Below are 20,083 nucleotides of genomic sequence, written 5' to 3'. Positions count from 1 at the left end.
TACTGAATTAACAACTTGAAAACTTGAATTCACTTTAGGTATTTCTTGCTCATTGTCCCTTGGGGCTGATAAGTGAAAGCTAATCTTACTGATCTGTCTCTTGCCTTTCCTCCACCTTTCTCATGTCTAGTAAAAGTACTTAATAATAACCAAAGTTCCAAAAATATGAAAGTGGGAGCTGTTATATATATCCATAAACTAAATATCAATGATCTAAAAAAAACTGTGTGTAAATAGAAATAAGATGCTTTTTTCCTCTTGGTCTTATAAACAATATCCCTGGAGTGTGCTTTGAAAAAACTTAAACAGGTAGCATTTAATAGAAATCTATTAGCATTTAATAGAAATCTAATCTAAACCTGTTCTTCTAGGTTGAAGACAGTACAAAAAGACCTCCTTATCCTTCATTCAGACTAAAACATACTTGAAGCCTTGTGGTAGAAGTCAAAGGTCACTTCTTCTTCAGGAGCTTTCTGAAGCTGCTGCTTTTCTTCTAGTAATCCCAATGCCAGAATGTGAAATGCCTACAGGAGAAATATAGGAGAAGATCTTTAAAATTGTGCTTCTTCAGGTTATATTTTAAATGGATGAATTAAAATAAGCAATCTGATAGGTAAAAAAATGGGCAAAGGTTACAAACCAGAAGTTTACAGAAGGAGAAATTATAAATACACATATGAAAAATGTTCAACCTCACTTAATAATAAAGAAGTGTGAGGTGAAGCAAAATCATCCTATTTTTCACCCACAAGAGTGGCAAATTTTTTTTTTTTACCATTTAGTAAAATACAAAACTGGCAAAGGTGTATAGAGGTAGGCACTTTTCACCACACTGGTGATGGGAAAGTAAATTGATATAAAATTTTTGGAGGCCAATTTGACAATATTAGTAAACACCAAGTGTAGTAGGAATTAATATGATAGATACACTCACTTAACTATACAAAGATATTTATATAAGGATGCTCATTTTAGTGCTCTCTGTTATACAAAGACCTAAAAGCAATCTAAGTAGTCTATTGATAGGAGACTGGTTAAATGAATTACAGATATCCCTACAATAGAATCTGTAGCAATTAAGATTGAAGTAGGCTTATATGCACTAATGTGGAATAATTTCCAGAGGATACAAGCCTTTAACAATGCTTACTTCCTAGGAATAGCTCTGAGAGTTAGGGAGAGAAATGTTAACTTTGATTTCAAATATATCTAGTATGGTATGAAATCTTTTTATTGCCATTTATTTACCACTGGTATAACAAAAATTAAAATACACATACAGTATGACAGCATTTAGAGCCTTTAGGCCAACAATAGCTAAGGAAAAAAAAAATTTAGCTTAGATATGTCTATCTTCAAGTCTTTATTACACTGTCTCTACATAATACAAGTGAAATAAAAAAATATAGAAAATTATGACACAATAGTAATAGGGCACTTTATTATTAGCAGAGGCAGGCTTTAAATATCCTACCTAATAAAAGAGTAATATGCAAATTAACCTAACCAAGATGGCTACACAGAGAGCAGGAGGGAGGCTTGGGTTTCCCAAGCACTGGAGGAAGCCAAGCTTTCTGCCTGTCCTTGATGGCCTAAGCCTCCACGCAAGGCTTCTATAAATTTCATTTATAGAAGTTAAATAAATTCCAGATACCAGAGCCTCTGCTTGGGTGGCCAGGGGGCATGGCTGGCCTGCAAACCACCACAGGCCGTCCCATGACCCAAGGGATCCCCACCCTGATCGGGGACACCCTTCAGGGCAAACCAGCTGACCCCCACCTGTGCACCAGGCCTCTATCCTATCTAATGAAAGAGTAATATGCAGATTGACCATCACTCCAACACACAATATGGATGCCCCTATATGGACACAAAATGGCCACCACAAGATGGCCAGCAGGGGAGGGCAGTTGGGAGGCACCAGGCCTGCAAGGAAGGCAGTTGAGAGGGACCATGCCTGCAAGAGAAGGCAGTTGGAGAAGATTAATCCTGCAGGGGAGGGCAGTTAGGGGTGACCACGCCAGCAGAGGAGGAAAGTTGGGAGCAAAGAGGCTGGCAGGGGAGCAGTTAGGCATCAATCAAGCTGGCATGGGAGTGGTTAGAGGGTGATCAGGCTGGCAGGCAGAAGTGGTTAGGGGCAATCAGGAAGGCAGGCAGGTGAGCAGTTGGGAGCCAGCAGTCCTGGATTTTGAGAGGGATGTCCCAAATTGGAGAGGGTGCAGGCTGGGCTGAAGGACATCCCCCCTTCCAGGCCCCTGTGCACGAATTTCGTGCACCAGGCCTCTAGTCTATCTAATAATAGGGTAATATGCAAATTGGTCAAGATGCTGTCACATAACAAAGGATCGGAAGGCTGCATGCGCAGTAGGAGCGGGTGAGCAGGAACTTGCAGCATTGGTGGGCAGGGACTTGTGCCACCCAGGAAGTGAGTCGCCTCTGGCAACGGGCCTGGGGACATGAGGCTCACATCCCCGCACCTGGCTAAGGTCAAACAGCAATATTAAAATATTTCCTCTAATTAATTCCCTTTTAATATGCACAAATTTCGTGCTCTGGGCCACTAGTATTTGTGTGTGTGTGTGTGTGTGTGTGTGTGTGTGTGTGTGTGTTTGTGTACATATATATGGTTCCCAGAAGTAAAGATCCTAAAAACATGATAATGTGTCACTAAGGAAATCTATACCACACCTAAGCTTTTTTTTTTTTTAACACATTTTTTTTTTTTTTTTTCAGAGGAAGGGAAACATCAATAATGAGACAGAATCATTGATCTTCTGTCTCCTGCATGCTTCACTCTGGGGATCTACCCTGCAACCCAAGCATGTACCCCAACCAGGAATCAAACCAAGGCCTTCTTGTTCATAGGTCAATGCTCAACCACTGAACCACACTGGCAGGGCACACCTAAGCTATTTTTAATGACCTCCATGTTTCAGGTGCACTAGTTGTGGTTCTGACTCAAGTATATCTGACTTTCAGATATACATACCATTTGGAGCATCCCTTCAGTCCACAAGTTAGAATCTGTGTCTAATGCCCGCTCAAATATGGTCCTGAGAATGTACATCATGACATCACAATTTAGAAGGTTAATCACTTTGCTGAAAGCAGGACAGAATTCAGGTGGTGGTGGTGGTGGTAATGCTATAGGAGATGGGAGATGGATGTCAGAAGAGACAACAGGTACATTTTAATTTGAGTTATTCTACATGTTATATTGCAAATATCAAAATCATGTATTACAGGCAAAAACAACACTATTTTTATTACCTTTAAAGCACTAAAAACATTAATGTCAAGAGAAATATAAATCACTATGTCAACCACCCAAAATAAATTCCATTTGCTATAAAGTTAAAATTATATCACCACTGAGGTGGGCCATATCTTAAAATGTGAACAAGAAACAAAGGGTTCTTTGCACTTGTATTAGTTGCCCACACTAAATATATAAGAAAACAAACCACTATATACTCAGCTGATAATAAAACCACAGGAAATAGACAAAATGAGTCAATTCAGAATCTCACATTTTACCTTCATCTTTGTTTTCTTGTTTTCTTTTTTTCTTCTGCATATGTTCAGCCTATATGTTAAAAAAGAAAAAAAGAAAAGAAAAAGAAGACAGTGTATCTTTAAATATACTCCTTGGCAAGCATGACACAAATGGAATACTTTGAAGCAAGCAGAAAAGTACCATCAACCTAACAAAATATTTTATTAATAATATAGAAAAATAGAATATTGCCTGAATACTAGATAACATTATTGATTCCACTTTAATTTCTTGGGTGAAATAGTGGCCTCTATTAAAGAAAACCAGTATGAAACTACAGAATACCCAGAAAATTTCCAATAGAGTTAAAAAGCATTTTAGGTTTATTTTCTGAAGAGGATGCCTTTTCCTACCTTGCTATGTTGTGTTTTGGAGTAATGATAAAAGTACATATTGAAGTCTTTCAATGATTCATCTTTTAGTTCATAAACTCCATGGCCTGATACACCTGGTTTCCTAAATAAATAGGAAATACAGAGATGAACTGCAGTGGTCTTGAAAAATATAATACAGACAAAATAAGAAACTAAAAGGTAACCTAAAAGTCAAAATCTAGTGGAAAAAAACATAATTATATCTCACTCTGGTGGCTTAAACTGAAATGACAAATTCATTCCAATATTGAAACTAAAAACATACACTGTATGCTCAAAGTCCTGATAACAGCTAACCTGTGTTTCATCATTATAAAATTCAAATAAATCTAAAGTTTATTTTATAATACATATAATTGATTCCATGATCTTTGTAAATTCCTAAGAATTTTTTTTAGCCTCTGAAGCCTAAAGGTTGTCTGTTCAATGAAAGCACATTGTATTATCTAAGGTCAAATCTAAAAATGGTAGTGAGACATCATGTTCTCAACAAGTTGTAGATAAAAAATATAGTGTTGAGTCCTCTATACAGCAATGTAAGGAGAAGCATCAAGGCCAAACAAAGTACACAATATTTGTTCTGCACAGTAACAACTTTTGTTTCTATCTAATTCTTAACTTAAATGTTTAACTGAACATTATTAGTGCATTTAAAAAGCTACAGTCTATTTTTAAATTATTTAAAACTAGTGATGTATCTATAAATACAATACTATAACAAGTAGAAATCTACTACCAGTATCAATGCTTAAAATTCTAAGAATTAATCCACTTACAATCTTACTAGAGGCCTAATGCACGAAATTCGTGCACTTGCAGGGGGGCAGTGGCGCTCAGCCTGGCCTGTGCTCTCTCACAATGCCCCAAAGAGGTAGGCCAGAGCCATGGGCCCTGCCTCTGTGCCATGCAGAGCCGTGAGATCCCCAGACATCACCGTGCAAAGCCGAGGGCCCAACCTACGCTCCGCGCATGCAGCATCAAGCCCCTGCCCACCTGTGTGTGCACACCTGCTACACATGCAGCCTCCCGGCGTGAGGGTGTCACAACGTGAGGGGTGTGACGACCACGTAGGCTTTTATTAGTATAAATCTCAAAGAATCAAATGATTGTAAAATACTGTTGTTTTTAAAATGTTTTCATTGATTTTAGAGAGAGAAGGGCGAGGGGGAGAGAGAGGAACATCGATGTGAGAAAGAAACATCAATTGGTTGCCTCCTGTATGCACCTCAAATCCACAACCTGGGTATGTGCACTGACTGGGAAGGAAAACAGCACACTTTTGGTGCATGGGATGGGATGACACTCAACTAACTGAGCTATATTGGCCAACACATAAAATACTGTTTTAAATCTACAATACTAGAGATTTTCATGTTTAGGATAAACAATTTTTCAACTTTGGGTGAAAATACTTGTAACAGTTTAAGATAACTGTGTTTTACCTTAGGATAGAGATTTTCAACCTTTTTTAGCTCATGGCACACATAAAATAATAGCTAAAATTTGGCAGCACATCAAAAATATATTTTTTGCCAATCTGACGAAAGAAATAGCATTATTTTGATTCATTTACACCAGACAGCTATTGTTGTTTTGGCTGTTGTCATTTTTTATTAGACAAGAGGGAAAAGAGGTCAGTGTCCCTGAATAAATAGTTGGATATTGCATGTTTTGAAAATTCTTGCAGGACACTTGTTGAAAATTGCTGCCTTAGGACAGTGGTCAGAAAACTCATTAGTCAACAGAGCCAAATATCAACAGTACAACGATTGAAATTTCTTTTGAGAGCCAAAATTTTTTTTAACTTAAACTTCTTCTAACTCCACTTCTTCAAAATAGACTCATCCAAGCCATAGTATTTTGTGGAAGAGCCACACTCAAGGGGTCAAAGAGCCGCATATGGCTCATGAGCTGCAGTTTGCCGACCACGGCCTTAGAACAACTACTGCATACCAATTTATATGTGTGTGTGAAAAAACACTTCAAAATTGAATTAAAATATGTAAATTAAAATGCATTATGTATTGAATCTGTCCCAAGATCAGTAAATATACAATTCTTTTAAAAAATAAACAAAAATAAACCTACTACCCTGTTTCCCCGAAAATAAAACAGTGTCTTACATTAATCTTTGCTCCCAAAGATGTGCTAGGTCTTATTTTCAGGGGATGTCTTATTTTTCCATGAAGAAGAATACGGTACACATTTATTGTTAAATGAAAATAAAGAAAATTTATTACCTGTATACAGTACGGTAGTACGGTAGTTGTCAATACAAACCAGACAAACTGTGAATCCTACAGTATCAAGAATTTACTCATTTATTCAGTGACAATCATGTCATCATCTTCTGGAACATCATCATAACAATCCAATCACTGAATTTGCTGGTGAATTTCTTGTGATCCCATTTCTTTCAGAATCAGTGGACCAAATCTCTCATGTTTAGCCTAGTGGGGCCTTATTTTCGGGGGGATGCCTTATGTTTCACTCAGAAGGAAACCTGTAAGTAGGTCTTATTTTCAGAGGATGTTTTATTTTTGGGGAAACACGGTGGATAAGTCTAAAATTAATATGTAAAATGAAAATGTATAGAATAAGTTTACCATAAATAAGTCAAGGCGTAGTTGATGGGAAAGACTATGGGTAAGGTTTCTTTGTTACATACTAAGTCACTTAATATCGCACAGATGGGTATTTCTCATTCACCTGCTCAAAATACTAATTTCTTCAACAAACATGTACTAAGTGCCTACTGTATGCTTCTTGTTTTCCTTCTAACACTTTATTATAATTCTTGGGAATTCAAGCAAGAATTTCAGAGCTTCTCCAAAGTATCCAAAATACCAGACCAAAGACTGTTTACTCTCAGAATAAGTATAAACATTAAATACTTACTTAAATGTAGCTACTTTGTTTATAACATTCTCTAAGCCGGTTTCATTATTTTCCTGTTGAAACATATTTTTTGTTATTTTTACCTTCATATGATGACTTTTCTCTTACTGAGAAGAATACGTTTTAATATTCCTGAAGTATTTTATACCCAATAAGTTAAAAGTCAATTTCCAATATAAAAAATTAGGTCAACATAATTAACTTTGTTTGGAGGGAACAATTTCTTAAGACTTATGTATAAACTATTTAAGGAAGAAATTTTATCTAAGTTTGCCCTCATATGCATGTACACACACATACAATACCCACACACACACAAAACTAATAGTTCAAAGAAAAAGAACTTTATGTAGTATGTTCATTACCCACACCATTTAAGCATATGCCCACAATGTACTAATTGCTAAAATAAAGCAAAACATATATTTAAGTGTCCAAATGTATTCTGGGATCTACAGCAAAACATATATGTAAGTGTCCAAATATATTCTGGCTTCTGCAATTATATATATTTTTTCTAATTGGCCTGAACTTTTCTTTGAACAAGGATTTTTTTTTTATGAAGTCATTTAAAGGTAAAGGACCTAGTCAAGATAATAAACTCAGATCGTAGATTCCCATAGTCTTAAAAAAATTAAGAAAGACTCCTTTTAAAAAATGTACTTGAGGTAAGCAGTAAAAAGTTAGGTAGATGTGAAGCATTTTTTTTTCTTTTTACAAAGTAATAGCAGTATGTGAAATTACTTTAAGTGGCACACATATATTTTTAAATTTTGAATAATTATTCACTTATTGTAATATGTATTCAAAAAATAATAATCCAGAACATCAAGCCTACTATTTCACTGATATTATTGCTTAGAAAGATGCTAAGGAAAATGTAAGTTGATTTTAAAATGTATTCATAACTATAAAATTGGTGAAAGAATATGAAAAATTATATAAGTGACATGACAAATGGTTATAGTTTAAGAATTAGTTAACAGGAACTAAACTTATCAGGTGATCACTTTGTAAGGTATATAAGTGTCTAATCTCACTATGTTGTATAACTGAAACTAACATTATATGTCAACTGAAATTGGAAAATAAATTAATTTTTTAAAAAGTGAAACTGGAAAAAGACATAAATAAAAAGATACAAATTGGGGTAGAAGGGTAACTATAATAATAGTCAAAACTTATCTCTATTCTACTTCTCTAGAAAGCCCTAACAATACAGATAAGTCTAATTCTCTCTTAAGAATCATTATTCTAATTCATAATTAAATCTCAAGGGAAAAAATATGAGACTCATAATCTTTAGAACTATTACTTAAGTATCAATATTTACAAAAACATAAATATCACCCATGGCAGACATGAAAATGCATCCCAGACCTCTGGGATACAGATACTATTGTAATACAGGCCCCACTCTGGGAGAAATTAAACATTGTGTAGGCTATCAGTAATCTACGATGCATCTACCTAACCTTCCTTCCTTCTTTCTTTCATCTAGAGTAGGGGTGTCGAACTCAATCAGAGAAGGGGCCAAAATCTAAAATCCAGCCTAAATCGCGGGCCGAATGGTTTACTGAACAGTCATAAACTGTCATTGTGATGGAAACGCAGCGGAGTGCAGTGATGACAGCGCGGTGCGGGCCACATTGCAAGGCCTGGCGGGACGGATTTGGCCCGCGGGCCTTGTGTTTGACACATGTGATCTAGAGTCAGACTTGTATCACAGTCTAATGGCTTCCCACCAGCCTTACCCTGCTTCCTCACCATTTTCTCTCCTAGGCATTGTTCCTAATAAATCTTAAATGTTTTGTCTTGACATCCGCTTCTCAGAAGACTCAACTAATACCCCACCTTTCTTCTGAAAAAGTCTTATTTTAAAGAAAACAAAAGGTCAAGGAGTTTCTTGCTCTAAAATGTCCCCTAAATGTTTCTAAAATGTTTCCTAGTGCCCAAAAGCCCAGACTTAAAAATTTATACCACTAAAGAATGAATGGTGATAGTTTTACATTAGCAGAATTTGCTCAACAAATTTCCCTAAAACTTTGAAGTAGTTTCCAATTAGAGAAAAAGAAAAAAAACCCTATCCATCCCATCTTGAGGTAAATGAAGTAAAAAACAAAATTGGTCTTACATTCTCAGGTAAATTTTTGGCAATGGCACTGTGTGGCATGGGTTCAATACAAAGCAAGTGAATAATTTCTCTCATTGTGACCTCTTCTTTGGTCACATTTCCCACTCCAGGTACATAACGCTCTCCTAATACAAACAATGAAAAGAAAAAAAAAGTAAAACAATTAATTGCTTTCTATTTAAATCTCTTCCCACCAGGAGCACTTATAGATAGAACATTGCATTAAATTAAGTCCATGAGAGAGGGACTGAGAATTATTGGACATGTTCCTAAAACTGAACAAAAGTCTATATGCTGAAAGGAGGAGAAAGGAAAATGAAGAGATCTAAAAACACAGCCCTTCTCTTTCTTTTGCACACATACAATACATGCACATACTCACACATTATAAACAAGACCCCTCTATTAAATTAGCATGTGTTTCTAATCCAGAAAGCAAGGCAGATGGCATTGAATGAGCAGTGGCCATCCTATCTAATAAAGAAGGAATATACAAATTGACTGTCACGCTGTAAAGAGATGACTGCGCCCACAGCAGAGGCAGGGATCCCGTGACACAAGATGCCTGCACCCACGGCAGAGGCCGAGTTCCCGTAACGAGCCTTAGCGAGCAATCAGCAAGAACTTGAGGCTGCATGGCACTAGGCCAGGGCAGGGGACCTGAGGCTGTGCCCCAGCCTGGTGGGGCTTGATAGGGGACCTAAGGCCGCCCACCCCACCCCGGCAGGGCTTGACGGGATATCTTAGGCCCTGACCCTGCCCCAGCGCTGGGCCAGGGTACCTCAGGCCATGCCCCTGCCCCGGGCCTTGTGACATGAGGCTGCAGCCCCACCTGGCAGGGCTTGACAGGAGACCTCAGACGTGCCCCATCCAGCTGGCCTTGACGGGGGATCTCAAGCTGCACCCTCCACCCTGGTGCCAGGCTGGGGGACTTCAGGCCACACCCCCTTCTCCAGCACCAGGCCAGGGGACCTGAGCCTGTGCCTCCGGCCTAGTGAGGCTTGACAGGGATCTCAAGGCATGCCCCCTAACCAGTCGGGGCCAGGGGACCTAAGACTGTGCACCCCTCCCCAGTGCCAGGCTGGGGGACCTGAGGCTGCAACCCCCACCTGGCGGAGCTTGACTGCAGACCTCAGGCTATGGCCCCTGACTTCAAGGAATGCCCCACGGCATGGCCCGCGCCAGGCAGGCAACCTGAGGCCGTGCCCCCCAACCAGCAGGGCTTGATGGGGGTGGGGCCGGCCAGGTCTGGATATCTAGCTCAATGGGGGTGGGGCTGGCCGAGTCAGGGTCTTGTGTGATTTCGAGGTGCACGTGGGTAGGTAGGGACTTGACTCTGGTTCCCATGGTGGTGCACCCCAGACACTGACAGGAGGAATATTTTCATATACATTTTACTAATTTTCTTTCATCTCTGACACTTCTATTATAGAAAAAGGGCAAATAGCAATATTAAAATATTTCCTCTAATTAATTCCCTTTTAATATGCACAAATTTTGTGCATCGGGTCCCTACTCATTGAATAATAGCTTTTATTTCAAGATCTACCATAATTTTGTCTTTGTTATTTATGAAAGAACAAAGTGAAAACTGAAAAACAAAATACTTAAAAATGTCTTTATGAATTAAATGACAAAACAGTAATGAGTGGTGTTGCTAAAATGCCTACATGATCAGGTTTCCATTTTGCATCTCAATAAACTACCAAATGTAGAGAAAATGCTTAAATTAACAAGAACTTCATTGGTGTTAATAGCATCTAATTCCCATTGCCTCAAGAATGTTTACCATATCTGGCCATATGTCACCACTGATTTTCAATAGTATAACATGTGTAAAAAGTCCAATGATATCTACAAGAACGTTATTAAAAAGACAGTAACCTTTTGCCTAACAGAATTGATGAATTCTACAAATTAGCTAGAGAATTAATTTTTGTTAAATGAATTCATTTCCAACAGACTTAATCCTTTTTATATTGTATTTGTAAAGCATCATGTAATTTTTTTTTCACCAAAAACAGTATCCCCTAAAATTTTAGTTCTAAAAGGAACCATTGAAATCAGATAGACTACCTTCATTTTACAAATCATGAATTTGAGATCCAAAGAATGTAAATGGCATGCTCTTGATAGTTGATAGCAAGGCCAAGACTAGGTCTTTTGATTCCTAATTTGAATCCTTTCTACTTTTTTAAATAGTTTTCTTCATTATAAGATCAGAGATTTTTATATGCTTTTGTAAAAATATTGATTTCTGAAATGAATATAGGAATATACTAAGTATTAACTAAAAATCAAATCAGATAGGAGAAAAAAACCCACAATAGATTTGACTAAAAATAATAAAAGCAAAATAGAAGCAATAATAAATTAGTAATAATATAAAACAGCAAAAATATAGTATAGTATTAGAATTTTTAAAGCACTCCAAGAATACAAAAATTCCCCTCAAGTTTTTATAACCTAAAAAGTATATTATTATTTAAAAATCTTTTACACATTTTAATTTGTCCATTTTTTTCATCAGTTTCTAATGGAATATTCTGGACAAGAAGAGTTAGTATCTGATTTACATATCACTTAACAATAAAGGCTTACTACATTTCCTGCTGAGATAAAGCAGTTAGTCTACAAGTAGCTCTAACAAACAAATAAAATGAACCCATGTTTTCAGATTTAGCTACTGGCTAGAATCACCACAAACTATTAATACAAAGTAGAGTCTGCTGCACTAAAGTAAGAAACAAAAGCCAGAATGAGAAGTTAAGGACTTTTCCCTAGCTGGTAAAATCAACTGAGTCTATAACATAGAACATAAAAAAGTAAGTGCGGCCAATATTTTCACAAAGTAATTTAACAGAATGACACAATAAAAATACATTTTACTTAGACCTATGTTACAATGAAATTTTATATTTATAGAAAATTTTCAGCATTCAGCATAGTTATTTTTCACCCACATTTCTATCTATGATAAATATTCCTGACCTCTATAAAAAAGTCTAAATAATTACAAATTAGATATTAGAAAGTAAAGATGTAACAGCTGTGTTTTAAAAGGTGGGTTTCTAAACATATTAATCACATTACTATACATTCTAGGCTATTTGGGAGGTGAGTAAAATGGTAAATTATAGCTCTTATTAATGTTCTCTCTAAAAAGTAACCCAACCCATACGCTATTTCAAAACATGTTTTAATCTTACCCACAATATAGATGAGGATTTGAAGCATTTCTTCTATTAATGTATTATATTGTTTAATCAAATCCTATAGAATCAAAAAATAATAAATTAGTTGTATAAGAACCAAAAACCTCCTCACAACATATATTTCTGCATCAGACTCATGGTCCCTCTAAGTCCAGTGTTTTCTTCTAACCACAGCAATAGAAAATTATGAGGTTAATAATTCTCTTTTTGACACCAAATTCAACAAAGTTCATAGTATCTGGATTGTAACAAGAAATAGATAATAACTGCTAAATACTATTACTGTGTTACTTACTCCCCTCATAACCTTAAGTCAACAAACTAATTCTAATCTTTAACTTTACCTCTACTACAGGCTTCCTTCTTACCTGGGTTGGTGAGACAGTGGCTTCAAATAGGTACCTAACAATTATGGTGTGAGTACTTTTCCATAACACAGTTCTCATTAAGCATTACTGGAAACTATGACTAAAAATTAGCTTTGTATTTTATATCCTATACATGGCCCTTTGCAAGTGACTTCTAATCTGAAAGAATAAAATAATGTGATTTATAAATTCAAAGTAGTCAAGAACTACTTTATAAGTTGTTATCAAATATTAAAACAATGTAGATGTAAGAAAACTCTATGAGACAAATTATAAACTGTGAAAAATGTAACAAACACAATAAATACATAAATAATATCCTTATTAAATAAGGAACTTAAAAAAAGAAAAAAGAAAAAGGGCAAAGGACAGGAACAGATAATTTACTACAAAAGGGGATAAAAGCCAATAAGTATGAAAACATGATCACTTCACTGATAATTCAAAAACTACAAATGAAAATGAAACACAACCTTTCATCTATAAGATCAACAAAATTAAAAATACCAGTGCTATCTGTCCCAGTAAAAGGATCAAGTAATAACTTATGCAAAATGGTAACCAAGAGATATTACTGGTTATCTGTCATTTGCTCTTTTGTGGAGAGTGATTTGCTGGTCTTCTCCCAAGCATCTAACCAAGTGATGAGCAACCTATAGCCAGTGGGCAAAATCCAGCCCAAAGCCTATTTTTCTATGGCCCAAGCAGCTAGGAATGATTTTTACAAAAACAAACAAACAAACAAACCAAAAACGTGGGCAATCAACTGTATGATAAAGGAACAAGAGTGTTGAGCCTCAATTAAGTAACATGATGTAACAACAAAATGCATTATTTTCCTTAGTAGACTTAAACTACAAAACTCAATTATTATTATAGAGGCCCAGAGCATTAAATTCGTGTACTCGGAGAGGAGCAGTCTCTCAGCCCAGCCTACACCCTCTTGCAGTCTGAGCATCCAAGGGCAATGTCTGACTGATGGCTTATACAGCTGAACATCCTTAGCGCTGCTGCCACCACTGCTGCGCTTGGCAGCCATGAGCCTGGCTTCTGGCTGAATGATGCTTCCCTTGTGGGAGCGCACTAACCACCAGGGGGCAGCTCCTCCATTGAGTGTCTGCCACTGGGTGGTCAGTGAGCATTCCACTGTTCAGTCAATTTGCATATTAGCCTTTCATTATATAAGGTATTTTTAATTTCATCAACAAAAATTGTAGAAATTTATTTTCTGTTTAAGGTATGTTCCTACTTATACTCAATTTGGCCTCTGGGCTCAAAGTATTGGAGTTATTGTTAAAAAGGAACCAATTACTATTTCATCAATTTTAGCTTAATTTATATGAAATTTAAGTATGCTATTTTGTGGTATCATTTTTGAAATTCCTATTTATTCATCACACATAGGTTTTCTCTTTTTTTTTTTTTCATTATTGTTACTGTTTTTCATTTTCAAAGGCAGCTCACATTTTGAGGTTGTTTGGCAGCTTGTTTTTGGTGAGTGCCAAATTATGTGCAGTGTGGTGTTAAAAGGTAATTTAGATCATCTAAATATATGCTTCAATAAATACTATTTAGAAAGGCCAAAATTTTATTTAAATGCCACTACAAATGTATGTACCACTAGAGAAATCCTAAATCAAAGTAACTTTCCTGAAAGCAATTTGACAAAATAAATGAAGAATCTTAAGAAAAAGCACACACTAGCCCTGACCGGGTAGCTCAGCTAGTTACAGCATCCTCCCAATATGCCAACGTATGGTTTTGATCTACAGTCAGGGCACATATAAGAATCAACCAATCGCCCGGCCAGTGTGGCACAGTGGTTGGGTGTTGACCCATGAACCAGGAGATGGCGGTTGGATTTTTTTTAGTTAAAAAGCCCAGGTTGCAGGCTTGATCCCCAGTAAGGAGTGTGGAGAAGGAGGGCCAATCAATGATTTTCTCTCAAAATTGATGGTTCTCTCTCTCTCCCTCTCCCTTCCTCTCTCTGAAATCAATAAAAATATATTTAGGAAAAAAAAAAAAGAATCAACCAATGAATGCATAAATAAGTGGAACAACAAACAGATGTCTGTTGCGCTCTCTCTTTCACTTTTTCTCTTCTTCTTTTTCTAAAATTAATAAAATTAAAAATATATTTTTATTGATTTCAGAGAGGAAGAGATAGGGGGAGAGAGAGAAACATCAATGATGATAGAGAACCTTTGATTGACTACCTCTTGCACACACCACATTGGAGATTGAGCCTGCAACCTGGGCATGTGCCCTTGACTGAAATCAAACCTGAGACCCTTCAGTCCACAGGCCGATGGTCTATCCACTTAGCCAAAAATGGCCAGCACAGTTAAAAAAAAAAAAAGCAGCACACTGCTTTTTCCAGTAAATCTAATGCAAGTAATTTATCTTAAGCCCTAGCTGATTTGGCTCAGTGGATAGAGCATCAGCCTGCGGACCAAAGGGTCCCGGGTTAAATTCCAGTCATGTGATTTTTGCAGATACAGATAAAAATAACAATTTTAAATATTATTAAAATAATTGACAATAACACTTAAAAATATTTTTAATGATTTTTTACAGAAAGGAAGGGAGAGAAATAGAGAGAAACATTGATAAGAGAGAAACACCAATCAGCTGCCTTCTTGTACACCCCCTACTGGGGATGTGCCTGCAACCAAAGTACATGCCCTTGACTGGAATCGAACCTGGGAACCTTCAGTCCGCAGGCTGACACTCTATCCACTGAGCCAAACCGGTTGCGGTTAGGGCAACAATAACATTTTATTTGGAATTATTTCACATCTCAGTTTGTGTTGCTTACCTGGTCATTTGTAGATATGGTCTTGTTAAAAGCATCAGCAAGTTCATATCTCTGAAGTATCAGTAATAAGAACTTGTTGGGATCCATTAAAGATGCACCAATCTGTGAAAAGACACAGAGCATCACAGTTCATATGTATTAAATCAGAAACATTTTGCCTCCAATAGTACTGTCAGAAAAATTATAAAGTAAATCTGCAGAAGAAAATGTAGTAGTCCCTTCTACTTCTATGATGTCATATTTTAAAAGTGATAAAAATTTAACTTAAAAATAATTACAATATCTTCTCTTATTATAAGGAATCTAAAAAGGAAGGTTAAGACATAAATACCAGAAGTAATTTAATAGGTACCTGAAGCATGATGATATCTTTATCATACATTTCTTCTCTGCACTTAACATCCTGGTAATAAAAAACCTATAAAATAAAAAGTAGAATAGAAGCTACAAGAATTAGTTTATCTCAAACAAAATTTTCAACAAAAACTATTCTTAAAACTTTCTCTAAACTAGGAACTCCAAGAACTCCTTAGTGGCAAAACATAAACTATAAATATACAAAACATTTTAAGGGATTTGTGAGGATAAGGCAAGAAAATGTGGTATGAAAATATTTCAGAGTTTAAAAATGCTTTATATTAATTAGTACTCTTGACATGTGCAGTAAAAAAAATTTAATACCCACTTCAATAAAAATAAACCAATATAATCAATCATAACACCATTTTTATCGCTAGTGTGATATATTTACAATTTCTGTTTCCCCACCTTTTAGTAAATGGCACTTCTCTTTATTTGCTCTAAAGCAGAAGGAAAAATTATAAGGTGGCCTTCAATGACAGGTGGTAGGAAGGCTACTGGTCCCCAAGCAAGGTGATTTAGAAAACACCTATGTTAATGGGCATGTTTCTGGTGGTACTACTGGCTGTTAACTGATCTAGCCACTCAATAGGATAAAAGTAGAAATGTCTACATGGTCACTAAAACTTTCATTTTTTACTTTATACAAGAAAACAGAAAGCAAATACTCAGCAAAGTCCAGGCACACAAGGTAAACTGATGTGTGTTTGGTTTTTAATCAGAAAATGAGCACATTCACAAATATGAATAATTGGCCTTACCATACCTGGCTAATGAGGGAGAGCCCATTTCTTCGCCACATCTCAGCAACAACCTGGGCAACTAATACCAGACAACGCAAAGGAAATTCTACTAGTGCCTCCACTTGAAAGTCCTCCTGAAACAGAGTGAGGTCAATTTCATTATTTCTCAGAAGGCTTGGATGTGTCTCCCAGTTATGGCAGTATATATTCTTCTGTATTCTTATCGGTAAAATAAAAGGGCTTGAACTAGATAACTAAATCCCTATGATTCAGATTTCAATGTACTACATATAGATTTAAAGTTACTAAATGGGAATTATTCATGTGGGTTTCAAAATATTATTTTTCTTCCCATTCATCAACCAAGAAGTACTATTTAAAATAGGCTTTGGCTCAGTGAAAGAGCTCTGGCTTGCAGACTGAAAGGTCCCAGAGTTCGATTCCGGTCAAGAGCATGTACCTTGGTTGTGGGCACATCCCCAGTGGCGGGCTGCAGGAGGCAGCTGATCAATGATTCTCTCTCATTGATATTTCTAACTCTCTATCCCTCTCTCTTCCTCTCTGTAAAAAAAAAATCAATAAAATATATTTTAAAAAAACTAGGATCTAAGCAAGTTAACACTCAATATAGGTACTTACAAAAGGCACAAATTCATGCAGTCTTGCAATACCGCCCAATCTGCTTAAACGCACATGGAGACCTAATGGTTAAAGAATAAAAGGAGAAAAATTAAAAAGCAATAAATCCAATTAAATTTGATTCTTAATCAACTCATCAAATTTGGAAATCTGTGAAATTTAAAAATACCATTTACTGAGTTTAAAAACGACACCTCAAAATATAAACTTTTGATTTCTAATTTTAAAAGTATTACTAATATATCTAAGTTCCTATACTGTGCAAGGTATGCTTATACATTATATAAAAATATGTTGCTTATAAAGACATGCTTATTTTTCAATTAACCAAGCATCAAAAGAAACAACTAAGATCTAAGTCTTTTTTTTATAAAAATAGAAGTGACATAAAATGACATGTTCATTATACAACATATCAAAAATAACTAAAAGTGAATCAACAATCTAAACTCAGGAGTTAAAATTATAAAACTCTTAGAAGAAAACATAGATAAAAAGGCTCCAAGACATTGGATTCAGTAATAATTTTTTAACTATGACATCGAAAGCACAGGCAACCAAAGGAAAAATAAATTATAGACTATATCAAAATTAAGGCCTTTTGTGCATCAGAGGACACTATTAACACAATGAAAAGGCAACCCAGAGAATGGGAGAAAATATTTGCAACTCATGCATCTAATAAGCAGTTAACATACAGAATATATTAAGAACTGCAACAACTCAACAACAAAAGATCCATTTAATGCCCAGCTGGTGTGGTTCAGTGTTTGGGCATCGACCTATGAACCAGGAGGTCACAGTTGGACTCCAGGTTGGGGCACATGCCTGGTTTGTGGGCTCGATCCCCAGTAGGGGGTGTTCAGGAGGCAGCCGATCAATGATTCTCTCATATCACTGATGTTTTTGTCTCTCTCTCCCTCTCCCTTCCGCTTTCTGAAATCAATAAAAACATATAAAAAAAAAAATAGACCAAGGACTTGAATAGACATTTCTTCAAAGATATACACATGGCCAATAAGCATAGAAAAAGATACTCAATATTACAAATCACTAAAGAAATGCAAATCAAAGCCACAATGAGATATCATTTCACACTCACTAGAATGGCTATTAAAAAAACAAAAAGAAAATAAGTGTTCATGAGGATGTGGAGAAGCTGGAATCTTTGTGCACTGCTCATCCGGTATAATAATTCTATATAATAAAAGGGCAATATGCAAATAGACTGAACGTGGAACGACTGGTTGCTATTATGTGCACCAACCAACAGGGGCACACACTCAACACAGGAGCCTTAAGCCAGGCTCCCCGAGGGCTCCCAGACTGCAAGAGGGCGCAGGCCAGGCTGAGGGGCAACCCCGCCCCACCCCAAGTATATGAATTTCATGTATCGGGCCTCTAGTAGGAATATAAAATGTTGGAGCTGCCATGAAAAACAGTATGACAGTTCCTCAATAAAAATTAAAGAGGAGAATTACCTTAAAATCCAACAATTCTACTTATAGGTATATATCCCAAAGAATTGAAAATAGGACTCAAACAGATATTTGTACACTCATGTTCATACCAACATTATTCACAATAACCAAAAGGTGGAAACAACGAAACATCCATTGATAGATAAATAGATATACAAAATGTGGCATATACATATTACAGAATATTACTCAACTTCAGAAAGAAAGAAAATTCTGATACATGCTACCACACTGATAAACTTTGAGGATATTATGCTAAGTGGAATAAATCAATTATAAAAGAAGATGTGTATGATTACACCCACATGAAGTACCTATAATAATAAAGTTAAAAAGACAGAAAGTAAAATAGTGGCTGCCAGGAAATGCATGTTGAATGGGTACAGAATTTGAGTTTGGGAAGATGAAAAGTATTCTGGAGATAGATATTGGTGATGCTGCCTAAAACAATGTACTTAATGCCACAGAACTAAACACTTAAAATGGTAAATTTTATGTTATGTATATTTTACTACAGTTATAAAGTTGTTTAAAACAACAACAACAACCCTGACAGAGATAGTTTACATGGAAATGCAAATTAAAGAATGAATAAAGGAAATCTATGATCTTTCTTTTGGTAGTGAAAGAAACAGTGATACCAACAACACTTGTACAATTTGGCAGAAGAGAGATTAAAAACCAGCAACAAGATTTTACTATATTGAGATTTGGGTGGGAGATGAGTTATCAAGTTAGTCTTTAAGTGTGTACTGTAAGATCCATTAGTTGACCAAAATTATAAAAGGCCTAGGAAAACAAGCATCTTTAGATGTTTAGTGACAGCTCTTTGAAGGACAGTGACAGATCTTAATTGCAGAATCTGATCTGAGTATGCCTATACATACTTAGCATAGAACAAAAATAGGTATGATTTTAGTACTCTGAATACCTAGGAAACAAAGCTGATAGAAACAAAGCAAAAAACAAACTAACACTCACCAGCAAGAGTCCTAGAGAGTGGAAGATGTATGCTTACGAGATCTTCAGATACTCTGTAGGACTTAGTTTCCAAAGTGTGACCACATAATTGCACTACTGTCTTGCTACTAGACATAAAACTTGTACTACACCTCATCACAGCTTTGTGACATTCTTTATAAGCCACTAGTAGGAGTTCTTCCTAGAAGAAAAATGCAAATAAATTGACAAATTACCTACTTTGCCACATTATTCAATAAATAGTTGATAAGTACAAGCACAAAATTATTCTATGTATTACTAGGGCTACCTCCACAGGATCCGTAAACCAGTAGGAAATATAAGACAGAGAGAGGCACATGCCCGTGCACATGCACACACAATCAATGTGAAAAATTGTACTAGGAAGTACCATGTAAATGATAGAAACTATTCCACTAAGAGGGGGGGAAGCATCATAAACAACTGGGAAAACATATTGTGAAAGCAATTTTTGAGTGGGATCTAAAGAATAAGCAGAATATAAATATGGAGAAA

At 36.1% G+C, this 20,083-nt stretch overlaps 1 protein-coding gene across 5 annotated transcripts in view; it reads right to left on the bottom strand.

Moving 5' to 3' along the window:
• The window catches only part of UBR1 (ubiquitin protein ligase E3 component n-recognin 1), a 134,995-nt gene that overhangs the window by 63,421 nt on the left and 51,491 nt on the right, over positions 1-20,083 (bottom strand). For all 5 annotated transcript variants that reach the window (XM_036444518.2, XM_036444507.2, XM_036444529.2 and 2 more), the window contains 12 exons: positions 19,568-19,748; positions 17,106-17,167; positions 16,490-16,600; positions 15,716-15,781; positions 15,364-15,465; positions 12,172-12,235; positions 8,963-9,087; positions 6,829-6,881; positions 3,910-4,012; positions 3,538-3,586; positions 2,990-3,144; positions 425-524 (listed from right to left, as the gene is read on the bottom strand). In XM_036444518.2, the coding sequence (XP_036300411.1) occupies positions 425-524; positions 2,990-3,144; positions 3,538-3,586; positions 3,910-4,012; positions 6,829-6,881; positions 8,963-9,087; positions 12,172-12,235; positions 15,364-15,465; positions 15,716-15,781; positions 16,490-16,600; positions 17,106-17,167; positions 19,568-19,748 (1,171 nt within the window). The remainder of the gene's footprint in view (positions 1-424; positions 525-2,989; positions 3,145-3,537; positions 3,587-3,909; positions 4,013-6,828; positions 6,882-8,962; positions 9,088-12,171; positions 12,236-15,363; positions 15,466-15,715; positions 15,782-16,489; positions 16,601-17,105; positions 17,168-19,567; positions 19,749-20,083) is intronic.

The sequence above is a fragment of the Pipistrellus kuhlii genome, unplaced genomic scaffold (genome assembly GCF_014108245.1).
Source record: "Pipistrellus kuhlii isolate mPipKuh1 unplaced genomic scaffold, mPipKuh1.p scaffold_m20_p_1, whole genome shotgun sequence".
Lineage (NCBI taxonomy): Eukaryota > Metazoa > Chordata > Mammalia > Chiroptera > Vespertilionidae > Pipistrellus > Pipistrellus kuhlii.
The sequence above is the reverse complement of the archived record's forward strand: the minus strand, read 5'-3'. Positions and strand labels throughout refer to the sequence as shown.